General features: G+C 45.0%; 1 protein-coding gene across 3 annotated transcripts in view; it reads left to right on the forward strand.

Moving 5' to 3' along the window:
• LOC124265409 (sodium- and chloride-dependent glycine transporter 1-like) overlaps positions 1–26111 on the forward strand; it is a 47006-nt gene that overhangs the window by 5042 nt on the left and 15853 nt on the right. For 2 of the 3 annotated variants that reach the window (XM_046700178.1, XM_046700179.1), the window contains exons 1-4: positions 19262–19384; positions 22263–22461; positions 24255–24386; positions 25582–25939. In XM_046700178.1, coding sequence (XP_046556134.1) covers positions 19316–19384; positions 22263–22461; positions 24255–24386; positions 25582–25939 — 758 coding nt within the window. In that variant the 5' untranslated portion in view covers positions 19262–19315. Of the gene's footprint in view, positions 1–19261; positions 19385–22262; positions 22462–24254; positions 24387–25581; positions 25940–26111 lie in introns of those variants that run through there. The other variant, XM_046700180.1, reaches the window with a different exon arrangement.

Raw genomic sequence — 26111 nt, forward strand, 5'->3', positions numbered from 1 at the left:
ATCAACGCCTATGAACGGTCCCTTATACACTATTTGTAACATAAAACAGGTTCACTCTTCCAGTACTACATTCTGTATAATGAACATATTACATTATCAGCTTAAAGCATACAGTCTCACACTACTTCAACTGTAATAACTTATGTGTCTCGCTCTTACAGTTTTGTGTTTTGCAAAAGAATGTTTTTATCGTCACAAGAGTAGGCAGAGCAGCATAAGGGAACATCTGTTATGGCATAACAAATTTGAGTTTGTGAAGATGCTTCTACCTTAAGCTTGCATCCTTGGGTCAGTGATTTGTGATTGTTTTATTCCTGCCTGTCCCCTGTCTGTGGGGTCTGTGGTCAACGAGGTAGCTCTTGCCAATCATCAGAGTGATTCGACATGAACAAAATCACACCATGGGTTCAGTATTTGATGACAATGACTTGTGTATCTCCACCTTTGTCACCGGGTCTGACAGAAGTATCAGTGAAATAAAGAGAGGAGTCTTTGACAAAGTCATACATAAGACATTTGACTTCAAACGGCTTGCTATCACTGGCATTTTTAATAACATCCACGTAATCAGGTGGGATACAGGTAGATCTGTGCTGCATAGCCCGCTTGATGGAATCGTGAATTGAGTCGCACTCCATTTGAGTGTGATCTTCTCAATGTACTTCTGGGTGATAGTGACCTGCTTCTCAGATGCTAGGCTCAATAATGCATTGGCCAGAGTTGCATTTCTATATTGATATGCTTAGCCGTCGCTGCATTGTGTGAGTGTCATAGGAGAAGCTATTCGTTTGTTGTAGTCTATGCAGGAGGAAAAGAAAGGAGCAATTTGCTTCACGTAGCCTTCATGCCAGAAGATGCACATAACATGATGTGAAGCAGGATCAAAGACGTTAAAGTTGTGATAGGCCAGCTTGGTTTTCAACTGCAATACACTACTAGTTAGCAATAGCTACTAGGGGTGGGTATTGCAGAGAATTTTCATATTGCGATATATTGCGATGCGAAAGCATATATTGCGATATGCATTGCAATATATTGCAAGAAGTTGTTTTTTTAACAATAAACTACTTATAATCGAGTTAACAACACAACAAAATCACTACGCTTGATTAAGCTTTAATGAAACGTTTTAAGCATGACAAAATAAGAACATAAATAATATTTGGCACAAATGAAACAAGGAAAAGAATAATTTAACATCAACAGAGTGGTTACTAGTTTGAACTACTTTCTCCACTCTCAAAAAGGCCCTGAGATTTTAGACAGCAACTTGACCTGGTCAGGACATATCAGGGATCATTGGTCATTAATGAATAAATATTTAAAACAATCTGAATCAAAACATTGCAAAACACTTGAAAAAAAATTAAGAACACAACTTCAAACCGAACTTAACAATCCAGTTAAATGTAAAATCTTTGAAGGGCATGTAGAAGTGGAATGCATAAGAAAAGCAAGATTTATGTATATTAGCTACCATTTAGTGATGATACCACCAACACATCTTGTAGATCCACAGTGAGAACTTCACCTTTGATCAATTTCTGTTTGTCAAATTTCTTTCCAGTTTTGGCTTCTTCCCTGTGCTTCACATGACTTGAAAAACTTCATCAGATATACATTGCCTGCTTTATTACCCACACATGACCCAAGTCATTGACCTTTTTAGGCCTGGAGAATGCAGTGTTTTTATTGCGACACTCATTTGCAAGTACTCGTCGGCTCATGGCTGTAGTTTCATGTCATACTTATGACTAACATCTTTCACTGACCAAATGTTGGGTTCCAGAAACAGTTGATTTTCAGGAATTCTACAAAAATGGGATAGCAGTTTCGGTAATAGATACAACACAAGTATCTAGGATCAAATGCTATTCCCTTGAGGTGCTAAAGATGTGGAAAAACATACATGGTCAGTTATCCAGATTCCTCAGTTATGTGTCAAAACTTGTTATTTCACAGCATTCAATGAATGTCATAACATAGGTGGTATTTCGAGCACAATACCATTGTAGTAATGTAAAAAAGCATCGAAACAAATTTTCGCAAAATAGTAGCGCTAAAACCTACGAGGTTTTGCATGTTATTTTGGGGACCAATAAGATAGGTACTTTTAAAAAATGGTTGTATCTTGGAATTCTATGGGAGGATTGTTAAGAGAATTTGACAGAAAATGCATTGTTTCTAGATGAATGCATTTGTCATCTAGTCAATTTTGGCAAAATGCTGGCTTACGAGGTTTTGACAGTAGTGCGACGATATGTATTATGGAGCGGCATTAATATAAGCCGTTTAGGCTTGTTTGCGAATCGTTTTCGTTCACGAATAAAATGTTTAAACCTAATCGTCTCTTCAGTTAGCTTTCAACCTTCGTGATCAATGTTCAGTATTCACTAAATCATATTTGAATTTCGATGCTGCCGTAACGTTTTAAGCTAACATATATAAGTTTATGTGACTTCAACAGTTTATAGAGCATTCAAAATGAGGACATAACAGAAATTAGTGTAACTTGTTTGAGTGGCATTTGAGAAGTTGGGACGTACATTATTGAACAGACTTTATGGATAACAACTTTTTTATTTCGTGAGTGCGACGTTTCGATACAGCTCCTTGTACCGTTGTTAAGCAGGAGTTCCTGCAGTTTATCATCTTCATGCAGCCCCATGTAGGTACTGAACTCAAATATCACTAATATTACCAAACTGGAACATCATATCATTAGACTATCAACATTATCTCGCGTTGTATGACCCGACCACGTTGTGTCAATTCTCACGCCGTTTCTAAATGGCTCCCACGATATCTACCGATCTGCTCACATGATTAGAAACAACCAACCTGCTTCAGATTTTCCCGTTGCATGAAGAACGTCCTGTTGTATCTTATCAAAGGAATGTTCACAAAAGAGAAACAACGTTTGCCTCTTTCTCCGTCTTCAGTCAACAGAGCCACACCAACCGTGACATTTTTCAGTTATAGCACATGCTTGTGAGGTTAAGATTAATTATGTAAAACTGAAGCGAAAACTCCAACTGTGTATAGATGGCGTTACATGGAGGGCGACAAGGATGTGGTTTGATATCCGCACCCTTCTGCAAACGCCTTGCATCATTGCTGTGTGACTGATCACAATCATGATAAGGTCAGATCTTGCATGTGACTGATTCTGGCGGAAGATTCTTTTGATTGTTGTAATGTTTGTTTGGAGGGAGGATGTTTGTGTTTTTATAGATTATGGACTGCAAGCTGTATTGTATGCATTTCACACTGTCTCTCATAAATTAGTCGACATGTTTTCACCTGAATCTGTTTGGCCAGCTGTGAAAAAGGTGATGCACACATGTCGTTCTCGGCTAACGTGTCATCCTTCATTGTCAGTGATATATCTACGTCATATATAGTGAATATTTACCTTTTATACCCAAAGAAATGGATACTTGCTAGTTTTTTTATCTATGTTATATATTTGAATATAACTCGGTATATATTAAGGTTCTGGTGAGATTTACTCAAGGAGATGCCATTAGTAGTAACATTAGTAAAAGTAGTAGTAGTGGTAGAAAAGGTGGAAGTACGTAGTGGTAAGTGCCTAAGGCGTCAGGCTAGCGATCCAGCGAGCTGAAGGTGCCTGGATCGATCCCCACTTGTGACCGGGTGTACAAACCTTGGAGCTAACATTACTTGAGAATCTTTCAGTGTTATCACAGCCCCTAGTGTACAGTACACAACCAATTTAAAAGAACCCACGAATCCGTTGGTAGATGATGGTGGCCACATGAATACGTGCAAACACCTGGTTGCGAGAACAGCAACGTGCAATAAACTTACAAAGTACTGTGACTATGTGTCCCAGTCCACGCAGTTGTGAATGGGTACCTCGTAAGGATGAGAAAGACACATTAACTGGATGCGCCTAATGGTTGCAAGAGTTGTATGATCCGAAGGGAGTTCAGATTGAAAAAAACGATGTGCCGTTGAGATTGACATTCAATGATCGAGGGAAAAACAAAGCGCCTTTGAGCAGCTGAGCTGGATATTGGCGCTGTACAAATATTAGTATGTATGTATGTATGAAAATTGAAAAAGTAGTAGAGGTATTATAGCACTCGGCAATAATCCAGCTGTATGGCTGCAGTCTGTAAGTAATCGAGTCTGCACAAGACAATCCAGTGATCAGCAGTATTAGCATCGATCTACGCAATTGGGATACGATGACATGTGCCAGCCACGTCAGCGAGGCTGACCACCCGATCCTGTCAGTCGTTGCTGAAGACCAGTTCTAACCCGGATCTTCACAGGTGGTAGTAGTAGTAGTAGTAGTAGTAGTAGTAGTAGTAGTAGATTTTAGGTACATGATTTTAGTAATTCTGAACTTTATATTTTTATGAAATGACATTGTCTCTCGCAAGTAGATAACTCTGAGCAAGGTCAGTGACCGAAAGGAGGGGTCATGGGTCAAAAGGGACGTTATTTATTCACTGTCAAGGAAATATAGTCCAGGTCTTTCTAATGACATCCTGGGTGTATAAACATTAAGGAACAACAAATGACATTTACGTTGAGATGTACTTACACATGTTGAGTATCATCCATCATGGTAATTCGCGTATCATCATGATACATGATGGCAAGGAACAGGTCACAGAGAGTTCACCGTGAACAGCATCTTGTGGATCACACAATAGATGTATCCTGCTACTTATCGAGACCAAAGTGGATAGAAAATTATTCAGCCTATGGTCTACCAAACGAAGGTAAGTTTACGTGCAATGAGTATCCGTTTTCTGCCAGCACCGTTTATATTTGATGATGAACTGATAAGATCTTCGTCGGTCTGAACTTTTGTAGATTACTATTCAGACACTCACAGTGTTCGTTTAAATGCGATGCCGGTCGTAAAGGCGTTATACAAAAATAGGTAATCGGTCCATAAATCTGTGTTCCTTCATTAAATGCGGAGACATCGGTAGTGATGGTAGCACAGAAAGGCAGATCCTGGGTTTGAGATAAGGCTAAGATCTCGTAACTTTCCTTGTAACATTCCTACTTCATATACTGTCACATTCCTACTTCATATACTGTAACATTGACTTACGATATTCGTAGCGCTACGAGAGCTTTGTGACACGGGGCCCAAGCTGTCGTTGTACAAAGCCGTCTTAGCGCTGAGGTGATGGTAACTCGCACACCTTAACTTGGACCTACGACAGTCGTAGCACTAAGGTTGTTTTTGTACAACGGCACCCAGGAATGCCTTGACAATTGCTTTGATAGCACCAGATTCGGTTTCTTTGGTTGAACAAACGTGGTGTGCATTTTACAGCATGTTTTATTTTAAATGAACTGTTTAACTGATCAAAGGAGCGTAAAACACAATTCTACCATGACATCAGTAAAAAATGGATGTGATTGTTTGATTAAAGTCATTCACGTTATATACTTCTGTTTTTCCCAAACAGTATGTATTTTAAAAAAAATCGTGTTAACGCTGTTATGGTAGAATGGAGATATACACATTGTGTTGGAAAATCACAGGTATATAACAAAATTATGACAGCTCGAACTTTTATATTTTTTATTTTTTTTTATATTTAAAACCTCAATCTACGCTTTCGATTTTAAATCAGATTTAGAGCTATATACCTCTGATTTTCCAACACACTGTGTTTATATCTTCTAATTCGCTCTCTTGGTAATAACCAAGATTACGATATCGGTTGTACTGTACGTTAGATTGTTTATGAGTCACTATTGGATATACAAGGCAAGCGACATTTAGAGTACTTGATACAGGTCTATTCGAGATATATAACATTCGACACTCAAACCAATGATTGGGTGAGGGTTAGTTCAGGAATGTAACATACGACGGTGAGAACAGTTGCGTTTCGTCTAAGTGGTGACTTAACAGTGCGGAGGAAACTTTTTTTGTGACTGGGCAGTGTGGGTAGGTCTGATGAGTAACTTAGCAGTTTATGTATATCTTAAGTGGTGCTTTAATCGCAGTGCGGGTAAGTCTGATCCGTGACTTAACAGTGTGGGTCGATCTCAGGGGTGACTTGGCAGTTTATGTATGCCTGAGTGGTGACATGTGGATAAGTCTCTGTGGGTAGGTCTGAGTGGTGACATGGCAGTGTGGGTTGGTCTGAGTGTTGACATGGCAGTGTGGGTTGGTCTGAGTGTTGACATGGCAGTGTGGGTTGGTCTGAGTGTTGACATGGCAGTGTGGGTTGTTCTGAGTGGTAACTTAGCAGTGTGGGTTGGTCTGAGTGGTAACTTAGCAGTGTGGTTCGGTCAGAGTGGTAACTTATCAGTGTTGGCTGGTCTCAGTGGTAACGTAGCAGAGTGGTTTGGCCTGAGTGGTAACATGGCATTGTGGGTTGGTCTGAGTGGTGACATGGTAGTGTGGGTTGGTCTCCTTTGTAACTTAGCAGTGTGGGCTGGTCGGAGTGGTAACTTAGCAGTGTGGGTAGGTCTGAGTGGTGACTTGGCAGTGTGGGTTGGTCTGAGTCGTAACTTAGCAGTGTGGGTTGGTCTGAGTGGTAACGTAGCAGTGTGGGTTGGTCTGAGTGGTGACTTAGCAGTGTGGGTTGGTCTGAGTGGTGACATGGCAGTGTGGGTTGATCAGAGTTGTGACATGGCAGTGTGTGTTGGTCTGAGTGGTGACATGGCAGTGTGGGTTGGTCTGAGTGGTGACATGGCAGTGTGGGTTGGTCTGAGTGGTGACATGGCAGTGTGGGTTGGTCTGAGTAGTAACTTAGCAGTGTGGGTCGGTCTGAGTGGTGACTTAGCAGTGTGGGTAGGTCTGAGTGGTAACATGGCAGTGTGGGTTGGTCTGAGTGGTGACATAGCAGTGTGGGTTGGTCTGAGTGGTAACATGGCAGTGTGGGTTGATCTGAGTTGAGACATTGCAGTGTGGGTTGATCTGAGTTGAGACTTGGCAGTGTGGGTTGGTCTGAGCAGTGACATGGCAGTGTGGGTTGATCCGAGTTGTGACATGGCAGTGTGGGATGGTCTGAGTGGTAACATGGCAGTGTGGGTTGGTCTCAGTGGTGACCTGGCAGTGTAGGTTGGTCTGAGTGGTGACATGGCAGTGTGGGTAGGTCTGAGTAAGTAACTTTGCAGTGTGGGTTGGTCTGAGTGGTAACATGGCAGTGTGGGTTGATCTGAGTTGTGACATGGTAGTGTGGGATGGTCTGAGTGGTGACAGGGCAGTGTGGGTTGGTCTGAGTGTTGACATGGCAGTGTGGGTTGGTCTGAGAGTGGTAGCTTAGCAGTGTGGGTTGGTCTGAGTTGTGCCTTGGCAATGTGGGTTGGTCTGAGTGGTGACATGGCAGTGTGTGTTGGTCTTAGTTTTGCCTTGGCAGTGTGGGTTGGTCTGAGTAGTAACTTAGCAGTGTGGGTTGGTCTGAGTAGAAAGTTAGCTGTGTGGGGTTGGTCTGAGTGGTGGCTTAACAGTGTGGGTTGGTCTGAGTAGTAACTTAGCAGTGTGGGTTGGTCTGAGTGGTAACTTAGCAGTGTGGGTTGGTCTGAGTGGTGACATGGCAGTGTGGGTTGGTCTGAGTGGTGACATTGCAGTGTGGGTTGGTCTGAGTGGTGACATGGCAGTGTGGGTAGGTCTGAGTGGTAACTTAGCAGTGTGGGTTGGTCTGAGTGGTAACTTAGCAGTGTGGGTTAGTCTGAGTGGTAACTTAGCAGTGTGGGTAGGTCTGAGTGGTGACATTGCAGTGTGGGTTGGTCTGAGTGGTAACATGGCAGTGTGGGTTGATCTGAGTTGTGACATGGCAGTGTGGGTTGGTCTGAGTGGTGACATGGCAGTGTGGGTTGGTCTGAGTGGTGACATGGCAGTGTGGGTTGATCTGAGTTGTGACATGGCAGTGTGGGTTGGTCTGAGTGGTGACATGGCAGTGTGGGTTGGTCTCAGTGGTGACCTGGCAGTGTGGGTTGGTCTGAGTGGTGACATGGCAGTGTGGGTTGGTCTGAGTGGTAACTTAGCAGTGTGGGTTGGTCTGAGTGGTAACATGGCAGTGTGGGTTGATCTGAGTTGTGACATGGCAGTGTGGGTTGGTCTGAGTGGTGCCTTGGCAGTGTGGGTTGGTCTGAGTTGTAACTTAGCAGTGTGGATTGGTCTGAGTGGTAACTTAGCAGTGTGGGTTGGTCTGAGTGGTGACATAGCAGTGTGGGTTGGTCTGAGTGGTGACATGGCAGTGTGGGTTGGTCTGAGTTGTGACATTGCAGTGTGGGTTGGTCTGAGTGGTGACATGGCAGTGTGGGTAGGTCTGAGTGGTAACTTGGCAGTGTGGGTTGGTCTGAGTGGTAACTTAGCAGTGTGAGTTGGTCTGAGTGGTAACTTAGCAGTGTGGGTTGGTCTGAGAGATAACTTAGCAGTGTGGGTTGGTCTGAGTGGTGACTTCGCAGTGTGGGTTGGTCTGAGTGGTAACTTAGCAGTTAGGGTTGGTCTGAGTGTTGACATGGCAGTGTAGGTTGGTCTGAGTGGTAACTTAGCAGTGTGGGTTGTTCTCGGTGATTCGTTAGCAGTGTGGGTCAGTCTGAGTAGTAACTTAGCAGTGTGGGTTGGTCTGAGTAGAAACTTAGCTGTGTGGGTTGGTCTGAGTGGTGACTTAGCAGTGTGGGTTGGTCTGAGTGGTAACTTAGCAGTGTGGGTTGGTCTGAGTGGTGACATGGCAGTGTGGGTTGGTCTGAGTGGTGACATTGCAGTGTGGGTTGGTCTGAGTGGTGACATGGCAGTGTGGGTTGGTCTGAGTGGTAACTTAGCAGTGTGGGTTGGTCTGAGTGGTGACATTGCAGTGTGGGTTGGTCTGAGTGGTAACTTAGCAGTGTGGGTTGGTCTGAGTGGTAACATGGCAGTGTGGGTTGATCTGAGTTGTGACATGGCAGTGTGTGTTGGTCTGAGTGGTGACATGGCAGTGTGTGTTGGTCTGAGTTGTGACATTGCAGTGTGGGTTGGTCTGAGTGGTGACTTAGCAGTGTGGGTTGGTCTGAGTTGTGACATGACAGTGTGGGTTCGTCTGATTGGTAACTTAGTAGTGTGGGTTGGTCTGAGTGGTGACATGGCACTGTGGGTTGGTCTGAGTGTAGAATTAGCAGTGTGGGTTGGTCTGAGTGGTAACTTAGCAGTGTGGATTGGTCTGAAGGGTGACTTAGCAGTGTTGGTTGGTCTGGAGTGGTAACTTAGTAGCGTGGATTAGTCTGAGTGGTGACTTAGCAGTGTGGATTGGTCTGATTGGTAACTAAGTAGTGTGGGTTGGTCTGAGTGGTGACATGGCAGTGTGGGTTGGTCTGAGTGGGGACTTAGAAGTGTGGGTTAGTCTGAGTGGTAACTTAGCAGTGTGGGTAGGTCTGAGTGGTGACATTGCAGTGTGGGTTGGTCTGAGTAGTTACGTAGCAGTGTGAGTTGGTCTGAGTGGTAACTTAGCAGTGTGGGTTGGTCTGAGTGGTAACTTAGCAGTGTGGGTTGGTCTGAGTGGTGACTTAGCAGTGTGGGTTGGTCTGAGAGGTGACTTAGAAGTGAGGGTTGGTCTGAGTTGTGACATGGCAGTGTAGGTTGGTCTGAGTGGTAGCCTAGCAGTGTGGGGTTGTTCTCGGTGATACGTTAGCAGTGTGGGTTGGTCTGAGTTGTAACATGGCACTGTGGGTTGGTCTGATTGGTAACATTGCAGTGTGGGTTGATCTGAGTTGAGACATAGCACCGTGGGTTGGTCTGAGTGTTGACATGGCATTGTGGGTTGGTCTGAGCAGTGACATGGCAGTGTGGGTTGATCCGAGTTGTGACATGGCAGTGTGGGATGGTCTGAGTGGTGACATGGCAGTGTGGGTTGGTCTCAGTGGTGACCTGGCAGTGTAGGTTGGTCTGAGTGGTGACATGGCAGTGTGGGTAGGTCTAAGTAGTAACTTTGCAGTGTGGGTTGGTCTGAGTGGTAACATGGCAGTGTGGGTTGATCTGAGTTGTGACATGGTAGTGTGGGATGGTCTGAGTGGTGACAGGGCAGTGTGGGGTTGGTCTGAGTGTTGACATGGCAGTGTGGGTTGGTCTGAGTGGTAACTTAGCAGTGTGGGTTGGTCTGAGTCGTGCCTTGGCAGTGTGTGTTGGTCTTAGTTTTGCCTTGGCAGTGTGGGTTGGTCTGAGTAGTAACTTAGCAGTTTGGGTTGGTCTGAGTAGAAACTTAGCTGTGTGGGTTGGTCTAGTGGTGGCTTAACAGTGTGGGTTGGTCTGAGTGGTAACTTAGCAGTGTGGGTTGGTCTGAGTGGTGACTTAGCAGTGTGGGTAGGTCTGAGTGGTAACATGTAGCAGTGTGGGTTGGTCTGAGTGGTAACTTAGCAGTGTGGGTTGGTCTGAGTGGTAACTTAGCAGTGTGGGTAGGTCTGAGTGGTGACATGGCAGTGTGGGTTGGTCTGAGTGGTAACATGGCAGTGTGGGTTGATCTGAGTTGTGACATGGCAGTGTAGGTTGGTCTCAGTGGTGACAATGCAGTGTGGGTTGGTCTGAGTGGTGACATGGCAGTGTGGGTTGATCCGAGTTGAGACATGGCAGTGTGGGATGGTCTGAGTGGTGACATGGCAGTGTGGGGTTGGCCTCAGTGGTGACCTGGCAGTGTAGGTTGGTCTGAGTGGTGACATGGCAGTGTGGGTAGGTCTGAGTAGTAACTTTGCAGTGTGGGTTGATCTGAGTTGTGACATGGCAGTGTGGGATGGTCTGAGTGGTGCCTTGGCAGTGTGGGTAGGTCTGAGTAGTAACTTAGCAGTGTGGGTAGGTCTGAGTAGAAACTTAGCAGTGTGGATTGGTCTGAGTAGTAACTTAGCAGTGTGGGTTGGTCTGAGTGGTGACTTAGCAGTGTGGGGTTGGTCTGAGTGGTAACTTAGCAGTGTGGGTTGGTCTGAGTGGTAACTTAGCAGTGTGAGTTAGTCTGATTGGTAACTTAGCAGTGTGGGTTGGTCTGAGAGATAACTTAGCAGTGTGGGTTGGTCTGAGTGGTGACTTAGCAGTATGGGTTGGTCTGAGAGGTGACTTAGCAGTTAGGGTTGGTCTGAGTGTTGACATGGCAGTGTAGGTTGGTCTGAGTGGTAACTTAGCAGTGTGGGTTGTTCTCAGTGATACGTTAGCAGTGTGGGTCAGTCTGAGTAGTAACTTAGCAGTGTGGGTTGGTCTGAGTAGAAACTTAGCTGTGTGGGTTGGTCTGAGTGGTGGCTTAACAGTGTGGGTTGGTCTGAGTGGTAACTTAGCAGTGTGGGTTGGTCTGAGTGGTAACTTAGCAGTGTGGGTTGGTCTGAGTGGTGACATTGCAGTGTGGGTTGGTCTGAGTGGTAACTTAGCAGTGTGAGTTGGTCTGAGTGGTAACTTAGCAGTGTGGGTTGGTCTGAGAGATAACTTAGCAGTGTGGGTTGGTCTGAGTTGTGACTTAGCAGTGTGGGTTGGTCTGAGTGGTAACTTAGCAGTGAGGGTTGGTCTGAGTGTTGACATGGCAGTGTAGGTTGGTCTGAGTGGTAACTTAGCAGTGTGGAGTTGTTCTCAGTGATACGTTAGCAGTGTGGGTCGGTCTGAGTGGTAACATGGCACTGTTGGTTGGTCTGAGTGGTAACATGGCAGTGTGGGTTGGTCTCAGTGGTAACATGGCAGTGTGGGTTGGTCTGAGTGGTGACTTAGCAGTGAGGGTTGTGCTGAGATGTGACATGACAGTGTGGGTTCGTCTGATTGGTAGCTTAGTAGTGTGGGCTGGTCTGAGTGGTGACATGGCAGTGTGGGTTGGTCTTCGTGGTGCCTTGGCAGTGTGGGTTGGCCCTCAGTGGTGACCTGGCAGTGTAGGTTGGTCTGAGTGGTGACATGGCAGTGTGGGTAGGTCTGAGTAGTAACTTTGCAGTGTGGGTTGGTCTGAGTTGTAAACATGGCACTGTGGGTTGATCTGAGTTGTGACATGGCAGTGTGGGTTGGTCTGAGTGGTGCCTTGGCAGTGTGGGTTGGTCTGAGTAGTAACTTAGCAGTGTGGGTTGGTCTGAGTAGTAACTTAGCAGTGTGGGTTGGTCTGAGTGGTGACTTAGCAGTGTGGGTTGGTCTGAGTGGTAACTTAGCAGTGTGGGTTGGTCTGAGTGGTAACTTAGCAGTGTGAGTTGGTCTGAGTGGTAACTTAGCAGTGTGGGTTGGTCTGAGTGGTAACTTAGCAGTGTGGGTTGGTCTGAGTGATAACTTAGCAGTGTGGGTTGGTCTGAGTGGTGACTTAGCAGTGTGGGTTGGTCTGAGAGGTGACTTAGCAGTTAGGGTTGGTCTGAGTGTTGACATGGCAGTGTAGGTTGGTCTGAGTGGTAACTTAGCAGTGTGTGTTGTTCTCAGTGATACGTTAGCAGTGTGGGTTGGTCTGAGTAGTAACTTAGCAGTGTGGGTTGGTCTGAGTAGAAACTTAGCTGTGTGGGTTGGTCTGAGTGGTGGCTTAACAGTGTGGGTTGGTCTGAGTAGTAACTTAGCAGTGTGGGTTGGTCTGAGTGGTAACATGGCAGTGTGGGTTGGTCTGAGTGGTGACATTGCAGTGTGGGTTGGTCTGAGTGGTGACATGGCAGTGTGGGTTGGTCTGAGTGGTAACTTAGCAGTGTGGGTTGGTCTGAGTGGTGACATTGCAGTGTGGGTTGGTCTGAGTGGTAACTTAGCAGTGTGAGTTGGTCTGAGTGGTAACTTAGCAGTGTGGGTTGGTCTGAGTGGTGACATTGCAGTGTGGGTTGGTCTGAGTGGTAACTTAGCAGTGTGAGTTGGTCTGAGTGGTAACTTAGCAGTGTGGGTTGGTCTGAGAGATAACTTAGCAGTGTGGGTTGGTCTGAGTGGTGACTTAGCAGTGTGGGTTGGTCTGAGTGGTGACTTAGCAGTGTGGGTTGGTCTGAGTGGTAACTTAGCAGTGTGGGTCGGTTTGAGTGGTCACATCGCAGTCTGGGTTGTTCTCGGTGATACGTTAGCAGTGTGGGTCGGTCTGAGTGGTAACATGGCACTGTTGGTTGGTCTGAGTGGTAACATGGCAGTGTGGGTTGGTCTGAGTGGTAACATGGCAGTGTGGGTTGATCTGAGTTGTGACATGGCAGTGTGTGTTGGTCTGAGTGGTGACATGGCAGTGTGTGTTGGTCTGAGTGGTGATATGGCAGTGTGGGTTGGTCTAGAGTGGTGACTTTGCAGTGTGGGTTGGTCTGAGATGTGACATGACAGTGTGGGTTCGTCTGATTGGTAACTTAGTAGTGTGGGCTGGTCTGAGTGGTGACATGGCAGTGTGGGTTGGTCTTCGTGGTGCCTTGGCAGTGTGGGTTGGTCTGAGTAGTAACTTAGCAGTGTGGGTTGGTCTGAGTAGAAACTTAGCTGTGTGGGTTGGTCTGAGTGGTGGCTTTTAACAGTGTGGGTTGGTCTGAGTAGTAACCTTAGCAGTGTGGGTTGGTCTGAGTGGTGACTTAGCAGTGTGGGTTTCTCTGAGTGGTGACAGTGCAGTGTGTGGTTGGGCTGAGTGGTGACATTGCAGTGTGGGTTGGTCTGAGTGGTGACATGGCAGTGTGGGTTGGTCTGAGTGGTAACTTAGCAGTGTGGGTTGGTCTGAGTGGTAACTTAGCAGTGTGGGTTAGTCTGAGTGGTAACTTAGCAGTGTGGGTAGGTCTGAGTGGTGACATTGCAGTGTGGGTTGGTCTGAGTGGTAACATGGCAGTGTGGGTTGATCTGAGTTGTGACATGGCAGTGTGGGTTGGTCTGAGTGGTGACATGGCAGTGTGGGTTGGTCTGAGTGGTGACATGGCAGTGTGGGTTGATCTGAGAGGTGAGACATGGCAGTGTGGGATGGTCTGAGTGGTGACATGGCAGTGTGGGTTGGTCAGTGGTGACCTGGCAGTGTAGGTTGGTCTGAGTGGTGACATGGCAGTGTGGGTTGGTCTGATTGGTAACATTGCAGTGTGGGTTGATCTGAGTGGTGACATGGCAGTGTGGGTTGGTCTGAGTGTTGACATATGGCAGTGTGTGTTGGTCTGGAGTGGTAACTTAGCAGTGTGGGTTGGTCTGAGTGGTAACTTAGCAGTGTGGGTTGGTCTGAGTGGTAACTTAGCAGTGTGGATTAGTCTGAGTGGTAACTTAGCAGTGTGGGTTGGTCTGAGTGGTAACTTAGCAGTGTGGGTTGGTCTGAGTGGTGACATTGCAGTGTGGGTTGGTCTGAGTGGTAACTTAGCATTGTGGGTTGGTCTGAGTGGTAACTTAGCACTGTGGGCTGGTCTGAGTGGTGACTTAGCAGTGTGGGTTGGTCCTCGTGGTGCCTTGGCAGTGTGGGCTGGTCTGAGTAGTAACATAGCAGTGTGGGTTGGTCTGAGTGGAAACATAGCTGTGTGTGTTGGTCTGAGTGGTAACTTAGCAGTGTGGGTTGGTCTGAGTTGTGACATCAGCAGTGTGGGTTGGTCTGAGTGGTAACTTCTAGCAGTGTGGATTGGTCTGTGTGGTAACTTAGCAGTGTGGGTTGGTCTGAGTGGTAACATTCAGCAGTGTGGGTTGGTCTGGAGTGGTGAAATTGCAGTGTGGGTTGGTCTGAGTGGTAATTTAGCATGTGTGAGTTGGTCCTGAGTGGTAACTTAGCAGTGTGGGTTGGTCTGAGTGGTGACTTAGCAGTGTGGGTTGGTCTGAGTGGTGACATTGCATTGTGGGTTAGTCTGAGTGGTGACTTAGCAGTGTGGGTTGGTCTGAGTGGTGAGATGGCAGTGTGGGTTGGTCTGAGTGGTGCCTTAGCAGTGTGGGTTGGTCTGAGTGGTAACTTAGTCTGCAGTGTGGGGTTGGCCCCAGTGGTATTATGGCAATGGTCTGAGTGGTAACATGGCAGTGTGGGTTGGTCTGAGTGGTAACTTAGCAGTGTGGGTTGGTCTGAGTGGTAACATGGCAGTGTGGGTTGGTCTGAGTGGTGACATGGCAGTGTGGGTTGGTCTGAGTGGTGATATGGCAGTGTGGGTTGATCAGAGTTGTGACATGGCAGTGTGGGTTGGTCTGGAGTGGTGACATGGCAGTGTGGGTTGGTCTTGAGTTTTAACTTGCCAGCAGTGTGGGTTGGTCTGAGTGGTAACCTAGCAGTGTGGGTTGGTCTGGAGTAGAAACTTAGCAGTGTGGGTTGGTCTGAGTGGTGACTTAGCAGTGTGGGTTGGTCTGAGTGGTGACATGGCAGTGTGGGTTGGTCTGAGTGGTAACATGGCAGTGTGGGTTGATCTGAGTTGTGACATGGCAGTGTGGGTTGGTCTGAGTGGTGACATAGCAGTGTGGGTTGGTCTGAGTGGTGACATGGCAGTGTGGGTTGGTCTGAGTGGTGACTTAGCAGTGTGGGTTGGTCTGAGTGGTGACATGGCAGTGTGGGTTGGTCTGAGTGGTAACATAGCAGTGTGGGTTGGTCTGAGTGGTGACTGCAGTGTGGCAGTGTGGGTTCAGTCTGAGTGGTGACATAGCAGTGTGGGTTGGTCTGAGTGGTGACTTAGCAGTGTGGGTTGGTCTGAGTGGTAACATGGCAGTGTGGGTTGGTCTGAGTGGTGTTGGCAGTGTGGGTTGGTCTGAGTGGTAACTTAGCAGTGTGGGTTGGTCTGAGTGGTAACTTAGCAGTGTGGGTTGGTCTGAGTGGTGACATTGCAGTGTGGGTTGGTCTGAGTGGTAACTTAGCAGTGTGGGTTGGTCTGAGTGGTAACATGGCAGTGTGGGTTGGTCTGAGTGGTAACGTTAGCAGTGTGGGTCGGTCTGAGTGGTGACATGGCAGTGTGGGTTGGTCTGAGTGGTAACATGGCAGTGTGGGTTGGTCTGAGTGGTAAGATGGCAGTGTGGGTTGGTCTGAGTGGTGACATGGCAGTGTGGGTTGGTCTGAGTGGTGATATGGCAGTGTGGGTTGGTCTGAGTGGTGACATGGCAGTGTGGGTTGGTCTGAGTGGTGACATGGCAGTGTGGGTTGGTCTGAGTGGTAACATGGCAGTGTGGGTTGGTCTGAGTGGTAACTTAGCAGTGTGGGTTGGTCTGAGTGGTAACATGGCAGTGTGGGTTGGTCTGAGTGGTGCCTTGGCAGTGTGGGTTGGTCTGAGTGGTGACATGGCAGTTTGGGTTGGTCTGAGTGGTGACTTAGCAGTGTGAGTTCGCCTGAGTGGTAACGTAGCAGTGTGGGTTCATCTGAGTGGTAACTTAGAAGTGTGGGTTAGTCTGAGTGGTAACATGGCAGTGTGGGTTGGTCTGAGTGGTAACATGGCAGTGTGGGTTGGTCTGGGTGGTGCCTGGGCAGTGTGGGTTGGTCTGAGTGGTGACATGGCAGTTTGGGTTGGACAGAGTGGTAACTTAGCATTGTAGGTTGGTCTGAGTGGTGACATTGCAGTGTGGATTGGTCTGAGTGGTTACTTAGCATTGTGGGTTTGTCTGAGCGGTGAGTAGGCAGTTTAGGATAAGGTTTGAGTGGGGACTCAGAAACGTAGTGTATATATTTGAGTGGTGACTTGGCAGTGTGAGGTTTATATTCGGATTGTGACTTGGTTGCCGAGGGATTCGACTGAGTGGTGATATGGCAGTGTGGGTTGATCCGAGTTGTGACATGGCAGTGTGGGTTGGTCTCAGTGGTAACATGGCAGTGTGGGTTGGTCTGGGTGGTGCCTTGGCAGTGTGGGTTAGTCTGAGTGGTGACATCGCAGTGTGAGTTGGTCTGAGTGTTGACATGGCAGTGTGGGTTGGTCTGAGTGGTGTCTTAGCAGTGTGGGTTCGCCTGAGTGGTAACGTAGCAGTGTGGGTTCATCTGACTGGTAACTTAGAAGTGTGGGTTAGTCTGAGTGGTAACATGGCAGTGTGAGTTGGTCTGAGTGGTAACATGGCAGTGTGGGTTGGTCTGGGTGGTGCCTTGGCAGTGTGGGTTGGTCTGAGTGGTTACCTGGCAGTTTGGGTTGGACAGAGTGGTAACTTAGCATTGTAGGTTGGTCTGAGTGGTGACATTGCTGTGTGGATTGGTGTGAGTGGTTACTTAGCATTGTGGGTTTGTCTGAGCGGTGAGTAGGCAGTTTAGGATAAGGTTTGAGTGGGGACTTAGAAACGTGGTGTATATATTTGAGTGGTGACTTGGCAGTGTGAGGTTTATATTCGGATTGTGACTTGGTTGCCGAGGGATTCGCCTGAGTGGTGACTTCGAAATGGGGTAAGTCTGACTTGTGTCTTAGCAATGCTGGTAAAGGTTTTAGTGGTGACTTAGGAGTTCGGGGAAAATCTATAAATGACTTTTCGGTTATTGGCAGGTCTGAGTGGTGACTTAGTAGTGCGGACAAATGTCCGAGTAGTGACCTAGCAGCATGGGCTTTTACTTGATTGGTGACTTGGCAGCCGAGTGTTTCCTCTGAGTGGTGACCGAGCAGTGAAGGGGAAAACCGTCGTATGCCACACAAAGCAAACAAACAGCATGCCATCAATAGCAAGTACGTTCATCTGTAAAAAACGGAAACTTAAAAAACAAATAAAAATCACAAGAACAATTCGCTGTGAAAATTAGTATGTGATATACGGAATGCGATCTCAACCTGGCACCATTGTTTCGTGCTGTCAAGAAGTGTCTGGATAGTTGCCAAGGAAATATTGTTCGACTTTCTCTAGAGTTGCCGAGAGAGAGGACGATTAACACCTAATTCCGCTCTTGTTGCAATCCTCAGTAGCAAATATTGTTGTGCTTTCTTTGATTGATACATACATCCAGACACACGTTTTCAAGCATTCTGTCCATGACTTAATACCTATGTCCGTGACCCGTGACGATACGGATCAAAATTGGTCTTCAGCAACCATACTTGTCGTAAGAGGCGCCCAACAGAATCAGGTGGTCAAGCTCGTTGACTTGGTTGACACTTGTCATCGTATCCCAATTGCTCATGCTGTTGATCACTTGAGTGTCTGGTCCAGTCTCTATTATTTACAGACCGCCGCCAGGAGGTACTCGGTCACTGTATGCACTGGTGTTTCAACTTTTACTCGTTGAATAATGTTTGGATATCGTCAAATCATTATCCTTGCAAACTTTGCGTAGAATAGTAGAAACAGCTACAGAAGAAATGCAAGGCCATATACATCACTGAAATGTATCCCTTTTTCGTAAATAAACTCGGAAGTTGGGTGAACTGGGGCATAACGTCGTACTTAAAGATATTTGCTCATATGACGACGTACATGCGTGTGTTTTGGTGGCTGCTGGTACCAGCACAGACTGAAGCTGGTTTTATAGTGATAGCTCACTGAGATACCATGACGCAGTTTAGCATGAATACCCCACTCAAACACATTATACTGACTCCGAGTCGACCAGTGTACCCCTCAATGCCGAGCGTCATGCAGGGACCAACAAGTACCATATGTTAACGTCTTTTGGTATGACGCGGCCGGGGATCGAACCCGTCACCTTCCGCTATCTGGACGGACGCTCTAACCACTACACCACGGAGTCGGCTTAAGCACGGACGAAGACAAGATAGGAAACATAAAAGTTCGTCGATTAGAAATATAATGACATCACTTTTTTGACATTTCTGAACTAGATGGATTTCATGCGTTAATAATACATTATCATGTTTGTCCCTAGCATGTGTGGCCTTCCATACCATTGCTCATGCATACGATCCATATTCATTTTTCCGCAGCATAAACGCGAAGTTTGTGAAATGAACTAAGAGGTAAACACAGAAAACACATATATTAATTGATAATAATCGTAATGTATCGGATATTTATGATTAGTAAAATTATGATCGTGCAAAGTTGTTTTTTTGCGACTCGTTCTTTGTATGAACGTATTTGGTGACAGGTGCTATTAAACAATTCTGTTGTTGGAGTAAAATTGTTTATTCACGATTAAACTGCAGAAATACGTCCACATAAAGCCTATATGTTTACATTACTCAGGCTCTTCGTTGTTTGGGCTCGCTTCAACTATTTGCTGTTTGTTCGGTTAGTTTTGTTTCTTGTTTTTTAGTTATTTCTTTTTTAGTTAATTGGTGCAAACATTTCACCATTATCATTCCTGATATATTTGGTTTCATGCATCTCATGTGGTTTTCTGCATGCTGTGACACGGCTACAACGAAGCTGTTCTGTCGATAGAAATCCTTTAATCTGCCATTGAAAACCATGCAAGTTGAAAATGGATGGGAATGCATTGTGTGCTTGAGCTGAGTAAATGTAGGCAGTGTCACGTGACTTTCGCTGCTACTATCTGCTTGGTGGCGCTGGCAAGAGATGTCTCGTTCAGAAACCCACGTGCAGTCATTCCCTTCGTGGTGAAGTGAAAAGACTGTATCCTCCCTCTCTGAAAGTCATTTCACAATGGAGATGGGGAACAGTATATTTCATCACGATCATGTGAACCAGTTAGACCTCAACATTGACCCGGTGGTAAGTTAATGTGTATAAGCATAACCTACAATTGTAAAATATGCTTATTAGACGTTATTTCGTCTAAAAACGTAACATTGATGGCACTGCGTTTTGGCATACATGGTTCTCCTTTGATGACACGTTTTGTTTTAAATCAGTCGGTGTCCTCAGGCTGTATACAGACAATTTGTGAAATAAATCTTGAGCGCAAGTGTCCACAGGGGCTTGTATTGCTGAACATAATACGTCCTGGGTCCTACAGGCGTACACTGATATCCATATACATATAAAGAAGGAATATGTATATGGATATCAGTGTACGCGTGTAGGACCCAGGACGTATTATTTTCAGCAATACAAGCCCCTGTGCAAGCGTCTAACTAGATGCTGCCATTATTGCCAATTTCGGGGCGGTAGGGTAGATTACTGGTTAAAGCGTTCGCTCGACACTCGAAAGACCCGAGTTGGATTCCACACATGGAAGCGAAAACAACATCGTACAGCTGTAATACTGCTGAAACAAGTATCTACTCATGATGTAGTCACAAATGTAAAGTCGACTCTGTTTAGTGATATCTTATGGACGTGGAAAGTGTTTTGTCGCTTCTATTAACGGGTTTCCGTCATTTCGTGGTAGCGTACATAACTGATTGATCATTGACCTAACAGAAGCTTAAGTTCAATTCGTGGCCCAGTTCACTAGCAGTTCGATTGATTTGCATAGAGAGTCAGATCAGCAAGGACAAGGGCACAGGTAGTGCCCATTGTGATGCCTGCTTCTTGTATATGTGTCCCATCCCAAATTACACTGGTATGACTTCACAGAACAAGTGGGGCGTTGGGGTGGTTAAAGCGTTTGCTCGTCACACCGAAATCCCGGGTTCGATTCCCCACATGGGCATAATGTGTGTTATATTGCTGGAATATTTGCTAAAAGCGGCGTAATTCTAGACTCACTCACAGAACAAGTCTAATATTTCACATATTTCACATGTCCAATATTTTCTCAGAAAACTTCAGATGGCATTTCCGGCAGGTGTTGACACTGTTTCGTGAAGCTTTGATGCATTACTATATATTGCAAGCTGTGGCGTGATACATGTATTCTCCGTTGGGAATTATAACCTGTAAACCAAAATACAGCTGAACGAATATTAATACTTTTGAAACATTATGTTATTGCTTCATGCCAATGCTATATTGTATGATCATCGCTTTATCTACTTAACCTCGTTGTGAATCAAAGCTAAAGCGAGGTTGCATTCTCAATCCCATTGCGAAGGCGAACAAGACGGATTTGATTTTCTTGCTCACAAGGTGTTACTCACTGTTAATGTAAAAATTGTGGTAGGTTCACGGTGGTGCAAGTATGTTCTTACCAAACCCATAGCGATTGTATGCTGTAACGATAAACACAAAATGCATAGCAACAATGTTTTATACAAATCCGGTTTCAACCACTCCGAAAGCATTCACCAGCTAATTTCACACAGGCGGGACATAGCCAAGGAATGTGACTGCTCTGGAATAGATTTACTCCGGTCAAGACAAGAATATGGTATTAGTTCTTTTCTCCCTCCAATAATGGAAAACAAACTTTATATTCCTATAATTCGTTATCAGTAGCGTAATCTACACGTGGTCGGAAATCCGCCTATCAGAACCAGGTAATTGACCGTACATAGATATATAGGTCCATCATGGCATGCTTTCCGCTCCTCGTGGTTAAAGCGTTCACTCGTCACGCCGAAGACCCGGGTTCCATTCCCCACATGGGTACAATGGGTGAAGCCCATTTCTGATGTCCCCCGCCTTGATATTGGCTAAAAGCGGCGTTAAACCATACCTACTCATTCACTCTGTTTGGTGGGTCTTGAGATGTGAGCATCCCTGGATACATGGATACAGAGGATGGAGCACCTGCGCAGAGATATGGACGTGTTTGCTAGGACTGCCTATCGATATAGATAATAGGGATCGATAATCGTTAACTAAATATCGATAGATTATCGATATCGTAATGTAAACTTCAGCAAAAATGTCCAAATTGTCTGAAAAAATCACTGGATTATTGTGCATGGATTAACGAAACATCGTCGTGAACCGTGAACATTAATTAGAAGCATGCCATGAATAAAGTCCTACATTTGTAAATTTTGTGAAAACGTTTTTCGATCGCAAAAGTTAAATGTATTATGTATTTATTAATGATTATCGATATAAAAATCGCGTTTTCGAATTTAATGTCGATAATCTTTAATAATTTTTCTTATCGACGATATTTCCGATTACCAATCATTGTAGCCAGTCCTGGTGTTTGCTCACAAAGAGACAGTGGCGGTGGTGTAGCCCAGTGGTTAATGCGTTCGCTCGTCACGCCGAAGACGCGGGTTCGATTCCCCACATGGGTACAATGTGTGAAACCTATTTCTGGTGTCCCCCAGAAAAAGGTGTACTAACAAACACATTCACTCAATATTGTACAACTATTCGTCCATTTATGTTGGCAATAAGGTCAAACACCGTCGTGTCGAACTTACGCTTGTCACGAAGTAAAGGCCTAGTTCCTGCGTATTCCTTATTTTCAAAGTCCCTTCAACTTAACCATCTTTTTGCATATATTATCTTGTTCTCTCTACATGAAGCTGTACGTTTACTTAAAGATGATTCGGTACGGTGGGGCTTAGCGGTTAAAGGGTTCGCTTGTCACGCCTCAGTTCGATTCTCCTCATCGTTACAATGTATGAAGCCCATTTCTGGTGTCCCCCCGCCGTAATATTGCTGGAATATTTCTAAAAGCGGCGTAAAACCAATCACTCACTCACTCACTCACTCACTTGAAACTGATTCGATTCAATGAAAACTTAATGTTTCCATGAAACCGTTATCTCCTCAGATGCATTCCGAAGAAAAGGATGAGACGGCGACCTTTATTGCTGGAGACTTGGATCAGCTGGAACCGGAAAAGAAGGGTCAAGATGAAGGCCGTGAACAATGGAGTCGGAAGATGGACTTCGTGTTGTCGCTGATCGGTTATGCTGTGGGTGTCGGCAACTTGTGGAGGTTTCCATACTTGTGTCTCAGGAATGGCGGGGGTAGGATTTGTTGTGTATTAAAGGAGATATATTGAATCACAACTTTTTGAAATATGTCTAAAAGGATCAAACACAGTATACATTCACAAAAAGTCATATGTGCTGTCATTGTATTCTAATAAGTAACCGCAGATCGATGCGCATGCTGTTGATCATTGGATTGTCTGGTCCAGACTCGATTATTTACAGACCGCCGCCATACAGCTGGAATATTGCTGAGTGCGGCGTAACACTAACTCACTCATTCACTCACTCACTCTAAAAAGTAACAAACAGCTGCTCAAATCCGATAGTCAGCGTATGCATATTGTAATCCCAGTTTCAAGCGAAGTCGGGCTGTGACGTCATAGATGAAAACGACGGCCATTTTGATTTGTTTACTTTGCTTATATCTGATTGTTTGATCGGCATTCTAGAAGTTGGTGAGTCAAAAATGAAACATACAACTTTATGGATGACAACTTCATGTTTAATGCAAAAAGCCGATTACACCACACCGGCCTGTGAAGAATTAATCAAATTATAGACTATATCAAAACACCCTATCAGATTTTTAATGTGGTTTGCATGTTGCGTTATGGTGCAATCATGATAATCTGTTGATTACGGGACGTTTTTATTCGACTTCCGAATCAACAGATTCGATCTATTTCGTGTTAACTCGATTATGCTTTCGTAATTTCGAATATTTGTTCATTGCGTCCAGCTTATTAAAAAAACTCGAAATTTCTGTTTTGTTTCCGTTGCTTATATTATTTTCTAGTCAATTCAGATATTTTCGATTTTTCGATATTTTTTATCGCTACTCACTTATTTTCGTGTTATTTCAAGTTGTTGTTTTTTTATAAAAAAAACCCCAAAACATTCGAAATTTCGATTTTTTGGCGCTACTTAATTATGTTTCTAGTCATTTCCTAAGTTTCATTAAAACACACGATTTTTTTTTAGTATTTACTCGATGCTTCAGTTATTTTCAGGTTTCTTTTTTAGAGCTCGACATTTCGCCTATTTATTACATCGATTGATTTTTAGTTATGTCTCAAAAACTCGAAATTTAATGTTTTTTTGTCGTTGCTTCGATAATTCTGTCCTGCTAATTCTAATTGTTTCCACGCAATGTGAAAGGTTTCCTCGTTTCTTGCATTAGATTCTCGTAATTATGAATATTTTTTCGTTATATAATGTATCAAGATTATATAAATTCTCGAAATTTCGAGAAAATAATTAATCAAAGGAAAGAATACTTGAAAATACTTCAAACTGAAAGTGGATTTTTTAACGATACTTAAATTAGTGAGAACACGATCAACGACATAAAAACTATGCAATTTAAAAAGAAAGTACATAAAATGTCGAGAAAGTTCGGTAATAAATAAATATTTATGCTACAAAGATGCATCATTAGGCTTTCGTAGCGATACAATGGGCCAAGTGTCTGAAAACATATGACAGCCTGTTTGCCTAACTATTACGTCGCTTAATGAAAGATCATGTAACCGTGAGTATCTTTCTTCGCAGCCAATAGCACGGATGGTCATATGGCCTAAGTTGCCTTGAGTCGGTATGCAGAGTGACATACCGCGTGAGCCCGACACATCCGATCCTAGGTTTGAATCCTTGGGTCGCCCTGTCAATGTTTCAACACTTTAGCACCATATCGTGTGTTTACCCAAATCTGTTAACATTGGTGGTCTGCATTTCTTCGACGTTCTCCCAAACCAAGCTGACACGCCCTCGTATAGCATATACTGTGCTAAAGTAATCCACGATTCTCTGATACACTCTCCTTGCAGGTGCATTTCTTATTCCATTCTTCACATTCCTTCTGCTGGCCGGAATTCCCTTGTTTTACCTGGAGGTATGTCTGGGACAGTTCTCGGGAACAAGCTCGCTCTTCGTTTGGAAGCTGTGCCCCCTGTTTAAAGGTAGTCTTTCAAGGAACGATATTTCTTTAATACTAGTTGCAGATGCCTGCGCTGAAAGCGTTCTATAATCAGGCCGAACACCGGGATAATCTGTGAAATAATTTCAGGAGTACCCGTCGTGATATTGTTGGAATGTTGATAAAACATACCCACTCACTGATTATATGTCATAAATCACACCCGCCATGATATTGATGGAATATTCCTAAAAGCGGCATAAAACTAAACTCACACACTCATGAACCATACCGGGTTCTTGCAATATGGTGACAGTGAGCTGAGTGGGTATTGTTTTACGCCGCTTTTAGCAATACATCTATTCCAGGAATGACAGAAGAAAAGGGCTCCAAACTTTGTACCCATGTTGGGAATCGAACACAGGTCTTCGGGATGACGAGCAAACGCTTTAACCGCAAGGCAGCGAGGAAAACCTTCTAGGTTTATCTCATGCAACACACGCTTGACAGAGAAAAATATGCCTGAGCTAATGCGCTCGTTCACTCCCAAAAGACAGACCTCCCAAAGGGGCGGTAGGGTAGCCTAGTGGTTAAAGCGTTGGCTCGTCACGCCGAAGACCCGGGTTCGAATCCCCACATGGGTACAATTTGTGAAGCCCATTTCTGGTGTCCCCCGCCGTGATGTTGCTGGATTATTGCTAAAAGCGGCGTAAAACCAAACTCAGTCAGTCAGTCAGAGCTCCCAAAAGACAGACTCAATGAGTACACTAATTAGCTGATCCATGCTGTCCACCCCTATGTTATTAATGAGCTGACAAGGGGTTGTGACAACACGGAAAGAGTCTGCACACAAAGTTGAGGTTTTTACACCTTGTTATAGTCTTTAATACCACAAACTAAAGCTATAATTACCAATTATCTTATCATAACACATATCATTGCAAAGACTCATAATGTTTCTGTCGCTACTATCGGAATGGGTTTGTCAAGTTCACTGACTTGTTTGAAACATGTCATCGTCTCCCGACATTTATCGATGCTCATAATGTCAACACCGGATTGTCTGGTCCGGAATGAATTATTTTCAGATCGACGTCATGTATTCATACATTTATAAAACGTCGTTCTGCACCTTTGGTAAATCATGTCTTTGGATAGGGACGTTCAATATACAAACAGACAATCGCGAAGCCCTCACTGGAACGAGTATCATCCTCGGTGTGCATGTTGTGTTTCAGGTGTCGGATACGGCATGGTGATAGTCTCGGGGATGGCGTGCATCTACTACAACGCTGTCATAACGTGGGTCATCTACTATCTGGTCAACTCCTTCCGGTCGGAGCTACCGTGGAGCCGATGCGGCCATTGGTGGAACACGCCAACGTGCATAGATACGCGGATGACGGGGTCGTCACACAACAGCACTGATCGACTAACGTTTAATACATCATTGGTAACGGCGAACTGTACCACCAACACCGTGTGCAATGTTACTGATGCCCAAGGATTTTATGGGTCAAATTACAGTCTCCTGAACAATTCCATTTTTAATATGACTGAGGAGAGGGGTAAAACGGCAGCGGAAGAATTTTGGCAGTGAGTATTATGCGATAATGCTTGTTATGCAGGCGTATGACAATATGTTTTCGTAATGAAAGCAATGGTTGAAATTTAATACTTTGTAGTTTAGTACTAATGTTAAGTCAACTACATAATTACTTCTTTTGAAAGGCGTTGGCTAATGTCTTTCTGGCATGACATCTTTGTA

The sequence above is a fragment of the Haliotis rubra genome, unplaced genomic scaffold, assembly GCF_003918875.1.
Source record: "Haliotis rubra isolate DU_JTF1 unplaced genomic scaffold, ASM391887v1 Scf978, whole genome shotgun sequence".
NCBI lineage: Eukaryota > Metazoa > Mollusca > Gastropoda > Lepetellida > Haliotidae > Haliotis > Haliotis rubra.